This window comes from Macaca fascicularis, chromosome 14 (genome assembly GCF_037993035.2).
Source record: "Macaca fascicularis isolate 582-1 chromosome 14, T2T-MFA8v1.1".
NCBI classification, from domain to species: Eukaryota; Metazoa; Chordata; class Mammalia; order Primates; family Cercopithecidae; genus Macaca; species Macaca fascicularis.
The window spans coordinates 47,117,858-47,130,942 of record NC_088388.1 but is presented as its reverse complement, the minus strand read 5'-3'; the positions used below and the strand labels follow the sequence as shown (position 1 = coordinate 47,130,942).

At 43.0% G+C, this 13,085-nt stretch overlaps 1 protein-coding gene across 11 annotated transcripts in view; it reads right to left on the bottom strand.

Moving 5' to 3' along the window:
• The window catches only part of UEVLD (UEV and lactate/malate dehyrogenase domains), a 71,425-nt gene that overhangs the window by 54,298 nt on the left and 4,042 nt on the right, over positions 1–13,085 (bottom strand). For 9 of the 11 annotated variants that reach the window (XM_005578431.4, XM_074014073.1, XM_074014072.1 and 6 more), the window contains exon 2: positions 5,937–6,021. The exons of the other annotated variants lie outside the window; for them this stretch is intronic. In XM_005578431.4, coding sequence (XP_005578488.4) covers positions 5,937–5,949 — 13 coding nt within the window. In that variant the 5' untranslated portion in view covers positions 5,950–6,021. The remainder of the gene's footprint in view (positions 1–5,936; positions 6,022–13,085) is intronic. 11 annotated transcript variants of the gene reach the window in all.

Here is a 13,085-nt window from a genome sequence, read left to right as displayed (position 1 = left end):
AAAAACTAAATAGAAACAGGAGTGGAATAGGGTTTGTTACTCAAGGACATAGAACCACCTAGAAATAGGGTAGAGAAACTACTAGTATGAATATTCATTGTCTAAGCAAAATATTTAAAAAGCCAAAATAGAAGTGACTGTGATGCGTTACTGTCATTGTCTTCAATAAAAAATGTACATTGACAATATTAATCCTATAATTTGAGGGTTTAATGGCATTAGAGCTTTCTCTAGACAGGGAAATGAGAATCAGAAGTAATCGACACAATAAAGCATCAAACTATATGGTGAAGAAAGACATTGTATAAGAGTAAGCAAAAATTCTAAATAGATTTGATAACCTGTTAGAAAGGGGAAAGAAGGCCAGGCGCAGTGGCTCACGCCTGTATTTGCAACACTTCGGGAGGCCGAGGCGGGCGGATCACTTGAGGTCAGGAGTTGGAGACGAGCCTGGCCAACATGGTGAAACCCTGTCTCTACTAAAAATACAAAAAATTAGCTGGGCTTGGTGGTGCAAGCCTATAATCCCAGCTACTCAGGAGGCTGAGACAGGAGAACTGCTTGAACCGGGAGGTGGAGGTTGTGAAAGAAATTAGGCACATTCCTCAGCCCCGGGCTCAACACAAACAGGCCCAGTACAAACACCATATATCTCTCAACTTCCTGAGCCCAGTACAAACACATCCCACCATATATCTCTCAATTTCCTGAGCCCAGTACAAACACCACCTGGAAAATCCCCGATAAGGACACAGCCGTTTGAGGTTTTACTGAAAGCGCGGGAACCAATAGAAAAACTACTGAATGTATAACTTAAAATGTAAACCAATTGTAATGCTGTAACCAAAAGAATTCCCTTGTTCCTCTGTAACTTTACGTATCCTATTTATATCGGGCTATAAAAAGCAAGCACTCGCATTGTTCGGGGCCCTCTTGTATGCTGTGGAATGGAGGGACCAAGTTCGAACTTGCAGTAAAAGATCCTTGCCGCTTGGCTTTGACTCTGGACTCTGGTGGTCTTCTTTGGGGAACAAACGGTCTGGGCATTACAGTTGCAGTAAGCCAAGATGGCGCCACTGTACTCCAGCCTGGGCAACAGGAGCAAAACTCCGTCTCAAAAAAAAAAAAAAAATAGAGGAAAGAGACAACAGAGTGCAAGACAGACATGAGTACAAACCCCAACTCCATCCCTTACTAGCTGTGTAATCTTGAGCAAGCTATTTAAACTCCTGGAGTCTCAGTTTATCTGCAAAATAAAGACAATAATACCACACAGCTTTGGTTGTAAAAAAAATATTTAAGATAATATAGACAGGCCAGGCGCAGTGACTCACACCTGCAATCCTAGCACTTTGGGAGGGTGAGGCAGGTGACTCACTTGAAGTCAGGAGTTCGAGACCAGTCTGGCCAACATGGTGAAACCCCCGTCTCTACTGAAAATACAAAAATTAACCAGGCATCACGGTGGGCACCTATAATCCCAGCTACTTGTGGGGAAAAGAAAGAGATCAGACTGGTACTGTGTCTATATAGAAAGAAGTAGACACAAGAGACTCCATTTTGTTCTGTATTTGAGATGCTGTTAATCTGTGACCTACCCCCAACCTTGTCCTTGCAAGAGACATGTGCTGTGGTGACTCAAGGTTTAACGGATTTGGGGCTGTGCAGGGTGTGCTTTGTTGAACAAGTGCCTGAAGGCAGTATGCTTGTGAAAAGTCATCACCATTCTCTTAATCTCAAGTACCTAGGGACACCTACACTGCCAAAGGTCACAGGGACCTCTGCCTAGGAAAGCTAGGTATTGTCTAAGGTTTCTCCCCATGTGATAGTCTGAAATATGCCCTCGTGGCAAGGGAAAGACCTGATCGTCCCCCAGTCTGACACCCGTGAAGGGTCTGTGCTGAGGAGGACTAGTACAAGAGGAAAGACGGCCTCTTGGCAGTTGAGATAGAGAAAAGCATCTGTCTCCTGCCCGTCCCTGGGTGGGGAACATCTCGGTGTAAAACCCGATTGTATGTTCTGTTTACTGAGAAAGGAGAAAACCACCTAAGGGCTGAAGGTGGCACGCGCTGGCGGCAATGCTGCTCTTTATGCACTAAAAAGGTTTATGGAGATGTTTGCATATGCATATCAAGGCACAGCACTTTTCCTTAAACTTACGTCACAGAGATCTTTATTCATATGTCTTACTGCTGACCTTCTCCCTACGATTATCCTATTATCCTGCCACTTCCCTTTTTCTAAGATGGTAAAGATAATGATCAATAAACACTGAGGGAACTCAGAGACCCAGTGCCGGCGTGGGTCCTCTGTATGCTGAGCGCCGGTCCCTGGGCCCACTTTTTCTTTCTCTATGTTTTGTCTCTGTGTCTCATTTCTTTTCTCAAGTCTCTCGTTCCACCTCATGAGAAACGCCCACAGGTGTGGAGGGGCAGGCCACCCCTTCACTACTCAGGAGGCTGAGATAGCAGAATCACTTGAACCCAGGAGGTGGAGGTTGCAGTGAGCCGAGATTACGCCACTGCACTCCAGCCTGGGTAACAGAGCAAGACTCTGTATCAAAAATAATAATAATAATGATGATGTAGATAAAACATTTGGAAGAATATCTGGCATTCAATAAACAGTAGCTATTATATCCCTCATTCCAGGCACTTACCTAGCACCAAATAACTAGGTGCTAATCAAGAGACCAGTCACTGATGAATCAGAATCTAATAATTTCTTTTTTTTGAGAGAGAGGGTCTCACTTGGTTGCCCATGCTGGAGTGCGGTGGACCAATCTCGGCTCACTGCAACCTCCGCCTCCCGGTTCAAGCAATTCTCCTGCCTCAGCCTCCTGAGAAGCTGGGATTACAGGTGCATGGCACCATACCGAGCTATTTTTTTGTATTTTTAGTAGAAACAGGGTTTCATCATGTTGGCCAGGCTGGTCTCAAACTCCTGGCCTCAAGTGATCCACCTGCCTCGGCCTTCCATAGTGCTGGGATTACAGGTGTGATACACCTTGCCCAGCCTAGAATCTAATAATTCCTTCCACATACACAATTATGTGCCACATATGTAAGCCTATGCTATTGTGCTAATCAATACTTCAATACGCCAGGTGCGGTGGCTCACACCTGTAACTCCAGCACTTTGGGAGGCCGAGGCATGCGGATCATGATGAGGTCAGGAGATCAAGACCATCCTGGCTAACACGGTGAAACTCTATCTCTACTAAAAACACAAAATGTTAGCCGGGTGTGGTGGCATGCACCTGAAGTCCCAGCTACTTGAGAGGCTGAGGCAGAAGAATCGCTTGAACCCGGGAAGCGGAGGTTGCAGTGAGCTGAGATTGCGCCACTGCACTCCCGCCTAGGCAACAGAGCGAGACTCCATCTCAAAAAAAAAAAGCAAAAACCAAACACTTCAATAACTCCTCAAGATGTCTATTATATAAATCTGAATTTATATAATCTGAATTTATCTGAACATTTTCTTAATCTAACTGAAATTTAAAACATACACATGCAGAATAAAGCAGTTTTTGAAAATGTGAATTTTGACTAATTCTTGGGTCCTGAATTTTAACAAGCATTTGTATTTATTTATTTATTTTGGCATGTTTACTTTATTAATATGATACATAATTTTTAAAACAACTTGTATTTTAGGTTTGGGGGTACATGTGAAGGTTTGTTACATAGGTAAACTCATGTTGTGGGGATTTGTTGTGCAGATTTATTTCATCACCTAAGTATGAGGCCCAGTTTCCAAGTTATCTTTTCTACTCTTTTCTCCCCTCCCATGTTCCATCCTCAAGTAGACCCTAGTCTCTTGTTTCCTTCTTTGTGTTTATGAGTTCTCATCATTTAGCTTCCATTTATTTATTTATTTATTTATTGAGACGGAGTCTCACTCTGTTGCCAGGCTTGGAGTGCAGTGGAGCAATCTCAGCTCCCTGCAATCTCCGCCTCCTGGGTTTAAGCAATTCCCCTGCCTCAGCCTTCTGAGTAGCTGAGACGACAGGTGCACATCACCACGCCCGGCTAATTTTTTTGTATTTTAGTAGAGGCAGGGTTTCACCGTGTTGGTCAGGATGGTCTCGATCTCCTGACGGTGTGATCTACCTGCCTCAGCCTCCCAAAGTGCTGGAATTACAGACGTGAGCCACTGCGCCCTGCCTAGCTCCCACTTATAAGTGAGAACATGCGGTATTTGGTTTTCTGTTCCTGCGCTAGTTCAGCATTTATTTTTAAGTGGAATAAAATGGGGCCGGGCACAGTGGCTCACACTTGTAATCCCAACAATTTGGGAGGCCAAGGCGAGCAGATCACTTGAGGCCAGGATATCGAGACCAGCCTGGCCAACATAGCAAAACCCCAACTTTACTAAAAATATAAAAATTATCTGGGCATGGTGGCACGCATCTGTAATTCCAGCTACTCGGGAGGCTGAGGCAGGAGAATTGCTTCAACCTATGAGGCAGAGGTTGCAGTAAGCCAGGATCACACCACTGCACTCCAGCCTGGGCAACAGAGCGAGGCTCTATCTCAAAATTAATTAATTAATTAATTAAATTAAAATTTTAAAAATGGGATGGAACAGAAAATGTCAAAGTGGACACAGTATTTAGTTATGTGCATATGGGATCATGATATAAAATATACTTCCAACTGCAGGCTATAGTCAGAAATTTTTGAAAGCTAATAGACCAGGAGGGGTGGCTCACACCTGTAATCCCAACACTTTGGGAGGCAGAGGCAGGAGGATCATCCTGAGGTCAGGAGTTTGAGACCAGCCTGGCCAACATGGCAAAACCCCATCTCTACTAAAAATACAAAAATTAGCCAGGAGTGGTGGTGCATCTCAGTAATCCCAGCTACTTGGAAGGCTGAGGCAGGAGAATTGCTTGAACCTAGAAGGCAGAGGTTGCAGTGAGCTGAGATCGTGCCACTGTACTCCAGCCTGGGCAACAGAGCAAGACTCTGTCTCAAAAAAAAAAAAAAAAAGAATAAAGTAAAATATTTCTTAGATAACTAAATTCTTACTATTAAGTGAACAAGATAACTAAAACTGTTAATAATTTAGAATCAACCATATATATGATAGGCGGAATAAGGTCCTCCAAAGATGTCCATATCCAACCCTTGGAACCTGTGAATATGTCACCTTACTTGGCAAAGGGACTTTTTAGATGTGATTAGTGACTCTGATCACTTGGCTAACCTTAAAAAAATTAAGGAGTCTGAGATGAAGAAATTATCCGGTATTACTGGGGTGGGTCTAACCTAATCACATTGGTCCTTAAAAGTAGAGATATCTGGCCGAGTGTGGTGGCTCACACCTGTAATCCCAGCACTTTGGGAGGCTGAGGCTGGCGGATCACGAGGTCAGGAGATTGAGACCATCCTGGCCAACAAGGTGAAACCCCGTCTGTACTAAATATACAAAAATTAGCTGGGCATGGTGGTGGGCACCTGTAGTCCCAGCTACTCAGGAGGCTGAGGCAGGAGAATGGCGTGAACCCGGGAGGCGGAGCTTGCAGTGAGCTGAGACTGCGCCACTGCACTCGAGCCTGGGCGACAGAGCGAGACTCTGTCTCAAGAAAAAAAAAAAAGCAGAGAATCTTTCCCAGCTGTGGTCAGAGGGCGATTTGACTACAGAAGAATGGTTAGAGACAGTTGGACTTCTTGCCCTACAGAATTGTAACATAGTAAATGTGTGTTTTTTAAAGCCACTAAGTTTGTGGTAGTTTGTTACAGCAGCAATAGAAAACTAATACAAGATACACTGTATTAATTTAAGCTTTCTCAGAAATTGCAGTTTATAAAGTATAGCTGAAAATCAGAGGATAAAAGAGAAAACAAGAAATTACAATTTTGCAGCTCTTTAGGACCAAAAATTAGTAGTTCAAATAATGCAGCATTTAAACTAGAGGATATGATTCTTACCATAGGTGTCCATGGAATATTTGAAATGTGGGAAAAATACATTTACATTCTTTAGTTCTTCCACAGTTAGGTCCCTGAACTTGTACTGAAAAGAGAAAAATAAGCATAAGCATGTAGTAAGAATAAAGCTTATAAAAGAACAATTGCAGTTAACTTTTTTTTTTTTGAGACAGAGTCTCGCTCTGTTGCCCAGGTTGGAATGCAGTGGTGGGATCTCGGCTCACTGCAACCTCTATCTCCTGGGTTTAAGCGATTCTCCTGCCTCAGCCTCCCGAGTTGCTGGGATTACAGGCATGCGCCACCACGCCTGGCTAATTTTTTGTACTTTTAGTAGAGACAGGGTTTCGCCATGCTGGTCAGGCTGGTCTCAAACTCCTGACTTCCTGATCCACCCGCCTCGGCCTCCCAAAGTGCTGTGGTTACAGGAGTGAGCCACGACGCCTGGCCTGCAGTTAACATTTAACTGACAATTTACCGTGTACTAGGCCCTGAGCTCTGAGCTTTACAAACATGAATGGTATTTGATTTAATCTTTTTAACAACACCCCTACGAGGCAGGGAGGGCTTTACAACTGCTCTATAGGAGCAGCAGAAGAAAACGAAAGCTAGAGAATCAGAGTAACTTGCTGAGTTCAATAGCAAGTTAAATAGTGAAGCCGGAGCTCAAATCCAGGACCAGGGTCTTTAATCTCTAAATCAAACTGTCTCCAAACACCTCCAGAGAGAGAAGGCAGAATGAATCACCCCTCTTACCACCATTCAAGATCCAACTGTCTTTTTGGCATGACTTATTCACTTGAGACACCTCGACTTTCCCCTCCCACCTTCCTGGCACTGCATGCTGGGTTTCAAATGGAAAACAAAATCATGTAAGGTTTTGTAGTCAGGTGTGTGAACTGCCTCTTCATTTATCCAGATGTCTTCTCAGAGATACTAACTTGGTTGTCTTGGGGGCAAAATCATTTAAATTATTTAAGCTTATTTTCTCATCTACAAAAATAAATAATACTTACCTCTTACGCTGCGTTGAGGTTTAAATGAAAGAAAATAAGTATATTAAGAGTTTACCATTCTGAAAATGTATTTGAGACAACAGTTCCTTTTACAATGGCACCAAAAAGAATAAAATATTTAGGAATAAATGTAAAAAGGTACAAAACTTCAACTCTGAAAACTACAGAACATTGTTGAAAAAAATAAAATAGAGCAAAGTAAATGGAAAGCATCCCTTGTTCATGGATTTGAAGATAGTATTGTTGTTTTTTTTTTTTTTTTTTTTTTTTTTTTTTTTTTTGAGGCGGAGTCTCGCTCTGTCGCCCAGGCTGGAGTGCAGTGGCGCGATCTCGGCTCACTGCAAGCTCCGCCTCCCGGGTTCCCGCCATTCTCCTGCCTCAGCCTCCCGAATAGCTGGGACTACAGGCGCCGCCACCACGCCCGGCTAATTTTTTTGTATTTTTAGTGGAGACGGGGTTTCATTGTGTTAGCCAGGATGGTCTCGATCTCCTGACCTCGTGATCCGCCCGTCTCGGCCTCCCAAAGTGCTGGGATTACAGGCTTGAGCCACCGCGCCCGGCCGATAGTATTGTTAAGATGACAATTTTCCTCAACAGATTCAACACAGTCCCTATCAAAAGCCCAGCTGCCTTTTTTTTTTTTTTTTTTTTTGGCAAAGATGTACAGACTCTAAAATTCATATGGAAATTCAAGGGACCCAGAATAGCCAAAACAATCAGGAAAAAGAACAAAACAGCTGGTGGATTCATACTATAATCAAAAGACAGGCTATAACCAAAAGGAGAAAATAACAAGTGTTGGAGAGGATGTAAAGAAATCAGAACTCTCACACATATACCACTGCCAGTGGCAAAACGATGCAGCTGCTTTGGGAAACAGCCTGGTAGTTCTTCAAAAGATTCAACACAGAGTCAGGGTTACCACATGACTGAGCAATTCCACTTCTCGGTATACACCCAAGAAAAATGAAAACAGGTATCTACACAAAAACTTGTATACGACTGTTCATACCAGCATTATTAATACTAGCCAAAAAGTGAAAACAGTCCAAATGTCCATTAACTAATGAATGGATAAATAAAATGTGGCATATCCATAAAATGAAATATTCAACCACAAAAAGGAATAAAGGGCTAATACATGCTACAACATGGATGAACCTTAAAAACGCTATGCTAAGTGAAAGAAAATAGACACAGGAAGTGCCTGCCTCTGGTCTTGGCCAGAGACTGTGCTTCCCAGAAAAAAAAAAGAAAAATTAAAAATAAAAGAAATGAGACAGAGGCTACATATTTTATGATTCCATGTATATGCAATATCCTGAACCGGCAAATACATAGAAACACAAAGTAGACTGGTGGATACCTAGGATTGTGGGAGTTTGGGAGAAAATGGAAGAGGATTGCTAGTGGATCCTGTTTCCTCTCTCAGAGCCTTAAGTTGTTTGCCCGCAAAAAAGATACAGCTTGCCGGGCGCGGTGGTTCATGCCTATAATCCCAGCACTTTGTGAGGCCAAGGTGGGTGGATCACCTGAAGTCAGGAGTTCGAGACTAGCCTGACCAACATGGTGAAACCCCATCTCCACTAAAAATACAAAATTAGCTGGGTGTGGTGGCAGATGCCTGTAATCCCAGCTACTTGCGAGGCTAAGGCAGGAGAACAGCTTAAACCCAGGAAGCGGAGGTTGCAGTAAGCCAAGATTGTGCCATTGCACTCCAGCCTGGGCAACAAGAGCGAAACTCCAACTCAAAAAAAAAAAAAAAAGATATAGCTCTACTGCCTACCAACTTCAACAGGTGTGTATGAAGGTCTTACAATTAACATATGTAAAAGTGAGATAATAAACAAAATATGTATACAACAGTAAGTACAGGCAGGAAACTACAAATTGACACAAAGAACATCTAAGTTACAGAAAGGCCTCCGGAGAAGTTGAATCTACATTTCAGCCTAGAATCTAGAATGGTATAGAAAATTAGTGGTTAAGCCTGTAATCCCAGCACACTGGGAGGCCAAGGCAGGCAAATCACTTGAGGTCAGGAGTTCAAGAACAGACTGGCCAACATGGTGAAATCCTGTCTCAACGAAAAATACAAAAATTAGCCAGGCATGGTGGCATGCACCTGTAATCCCAGCTACTCGGGAGGCTGAGGCAGGAGAATCACTTGAACCGGGGAGGTGGAGGTTGCAGTGAGCTGGGATCACCTCGCTGCACTCTAGCGACAGAGCCAGACTCTGTCTCAAAAAAAAAAAGAAAATTAGGGGGAAAAGGGAAGGTCATTCTAAGATGGGGAAGAATTTGCTAGAAGAGAAGTCTGACTATAAACAACTCGAGAGCAGGAATCATCTTTCACTCATTGTTCTATCTCTTCACAGTACTTAGTACAGGGTGTGCCTTTGATAATGTTTTTTGGATAGGAGTTAGGAAATAGGCAGATTTATATGAGTAGAGTAGACATAGAAAGTAAATATGATCCACAGCATTGAGCATCAAAACTAAGAAATGATTAGCATTAACTAAAACAGACTTGTTTAGTCTGCTGGGCAAAGTGAGTCCTAGATTCAATGCCCATGATTCAGTGTAAACAAAACTGAATGAAGTCACCTCAACTCCAAACACTACACAAATGTACAAAAGGCTGCATTGTTGTCACCTGGAATATACATATTATCAACAAATATAATTTGCTTCATTTTCCACTATTTTTCACATCCTTAAAATCACTGGAGAACATGATTATTAATAGCTATGTAAGGCTACACTACAATTGATTTAATTGCAAAACTGCTACACAAGTTTCTCAAAGCCAGCAAAAGCACTCTTCTCGGGACTTAAAAACCCAAATGTTACTATTAAATATTTCATTTGCTGTTTTGTTTTGACACCCCCCTACCTTGCCAAAAAGGACCTATTTTATCTGTCCCGAGGAAAATATTAACTTTTTTTTTTTTTTTTTTTGGAGACAGGGTCTCACTATGTCACCCAGGCTGGAGTGCAGTGGCACAATCAGGTGCGTGCCACCATGCCTGGATAATTTTTTGGTATTTTTCATAGAGACGGGGTTTCACCATGTTGCCAAGGCTGGTCTTGAACTCTTGGGCTCAAGGGATCTACCTGCTTCACCCTCCCAAAGTGCTGGGATTACAGGTGTGAGCCACCACACCCAGCCTTATTTTCACTACATATTAAACAGCGTATCTTCTTAGTGTAATATTAAGACAGATTTCATAGTGGTCCTCACAACTGAAAATTCTGCATAACATTCTCTCAAGAAATGTGCCTCAAGCAGTGCCATGTGCTTAAAGGGTACAAGTACTTCACTAAAGAAGAAAGTGGTCCAAGAGATTCTAAACATGGTTATAAAAATTATTAAGACTGAAAAATTGAGTTTAATAAAATTTTAAATTTGCCTGCTGTACTGTGTATTCAGAAGACTGATATTTCTTTTCTCTTTTTTCTGAGAGGCAGTCTCACCCTGTCACCCAGAGTGGAGTGCAATGGCATGAACTCGGCTCAATGTAACCTCCATCTCCCGGGTTCAAGCAATTCTCCTGCCTCAGCCTCCTGAGTAGCTGGGATTACAGGTGTGCACCACCACATCTGGCTAATTTTTATCTTTACTAGAAACTGGGTTTCACCAAGTTGGCCAGGCTGGTCTCGAACTCCTGAGCTTAAGTGAGCCACCTGCCTCGGCCTCCCAAAGTGCTGGGATTACAGATGTGAGCCATCATGCCCAGCTTTCTTTCTTTCTTTTTTTTTTTTAAACTGAGTTTCACTCTTGTTGCCCAGGCTGGAGTGCAGTGGTGCTATTTTGGCTCACTGCAACCTCCGCCTCCTGGGTTCAAGCAATTCTCCTGCCTGAGCCTCCCAAGTAGCTGGGATTACAGGCACCAGCCACCATGTCTGGCTTTTTTGTATTTTTAGTGGAGATAGGGTTTTATCATGTTGGCGAGGCTGGTCTCGAACTCTTGACCTCATGTGATCCACCTGCCTTGGCCTCCCAAAGTGCTGGGATTACAGGCATGAGCCACCACACTTGGCCCAGAAGACTGATATTTCAAGAGTATTCTTATATGACTTTGCTCAAATGTAGGACACACTGAAGAATAATAATACTTTGTAGTATCATTTATTAAAAGAAATTTTTAGCAGGAAGGAATCTTATAGAACAAGTCCAGTATTCCTTTTTTTTTTTTTTTTTTTTTTTAAGACAGAGCTTCACTCTTGTTGCTCAGGCTGGAGTGCAATGGCACAATCTTGGCTTACCGCAACCTCCACCTCCCAGCTTTAAGTGATTCTCCTGCCTCAGCCTCCCAAGTAGCTGGGATTACAGGTATGCACCACCACACCCAGCTAATTTTGTATTTTTAGTAGAGACGAGGTTTCTCCATGTTGGTCAGGCTGATCTTGAACTCCTGACCTCAGGTGATCCGCCCGCCTCAGCCTCCCAGTGTTGAGATTACAGGTGTGAGCCACCGCCATATTACCATTTTATGAGTGAGCACATCTAGGTTAAGTTGCCTCTCCGACAGAACTCAGCTGGTGGAGCAGAAAATAGGAATTAGGAAACTAGGTAATTTCTCTAAATGTAACACTTAATATAAATGAAGGAATATACTTATGTGGCTGGGCATGGTGGCTCACATCTGTAATCCCAGCTTTTTGGACAGTCAAGGACGGAGGATCACTTGAGGTCAGCAGTTCGAGACCAGCCTGGGCAACATAGCAAGACACTATCTCTACAAAAATAAAAATAAAAATTGGCCAGAAGTGGTGATGTTGCCTGTGGTCCTAGCTACCTCCAGAAGCTGAGGCAGGAGAATCACTTGAGCCCAAGAGTTTGAGGCTGCAGTAAGCTATGATGGTACCATTGCACTCCAGCCTGGAAGACAGAGCAAGACTCTACCTTTTTTTAAAAAAAGAAAAAGCACACACTTTTTGAAGAATAATAAGTACTGGTGAATTGACCCACCCACTTACGATACACAACTATATGACAAAGCTTTCTGCCATAATGGAAATAATCTATACATACATTGTCCAATATGATAGCCACAAACCACATGTGGCTACTAACAATTGAAATGTGATTAGTGATTTGTTCCTGTTTTTAAAAATATGCTCATTTATATCTTTTGCCCAATTCTCTATTTACTGTTTGTTTGTTTGTTTTCTGTTTTTTTGAGATGGAGTCTCACTCTGTTGCCCAGGCTGGAGTGCAGTGGCACGATCTCGGCTCACCACAATCTCCACCTCCCAGGTTCAAGTGATTCTCCTGTCTCAGCCTCCCGAGTAGCTGGGACTACAGGCACAAGCCACCATGGGCGGCTAATTTTTGTATTTTTAGTAGAGACAGGGTTTCATTATGTTGGCCAGGCTGGTCTCGAATTCCTGACCTTGTGATCTGTCCGTCTCAGCTTCCCAAAGTGCTGGGATTACAGGTGTGTGCCACCACGCCTGGCCTATTTATTGGTTTTAATATTGATTTGTAGGCATGCTTTATATATTTTAGATATCAAAACTTTGTCAGTTATGTGTGCTACAGATAGCTTCTCTAAGTTTGTATCCTGCCTCTTCACTTTCTTTTTTTTTTTTTTTTTTTTTTTTTTTTTGAGACTGAGTCTGGCTCTGTCGCCCAGGCTGGAGTGCAGTGGCCGGATCTCAGCTCACTGCAAGCTCCGCCTCCCGGGTTTACGCCATTCTCCTGCCTCAGCCTCCCGAGTAGCTGGGACCACAGGCGCCCGCCACCTCGCCCGGCTAGTTTTTTGTATTTTTTAGTAGAGACGGGGTTTCACCGTGTTAGCCAGGACGGTCTCGATCTCCTGACCTCGTGATTCGCCCGTCTCGGCCTCCCAAAGTGCTGGGATTACAGGCTTGAGCCACCGCGCCCGGCTCACTTTCTTTTTTAAAAAACTGAGATAGGGTCTTGCCATAACTACTGGACTCAACAGATCTGCTTATCTTGGCCTCCCAAAGTTCTGAGATTACAGGTGTGAGCCACCGCGCCTGGCTGCCTCTTCACCTTCTCCACAGTGTCTTCTGTTCTTAATTTTAATATAGTTGAATTTGTCTCTTACTTGTGTATTATTTTATTTTATTTTATTTTATTTTATTTTTTTTTTGGGACGGAGTC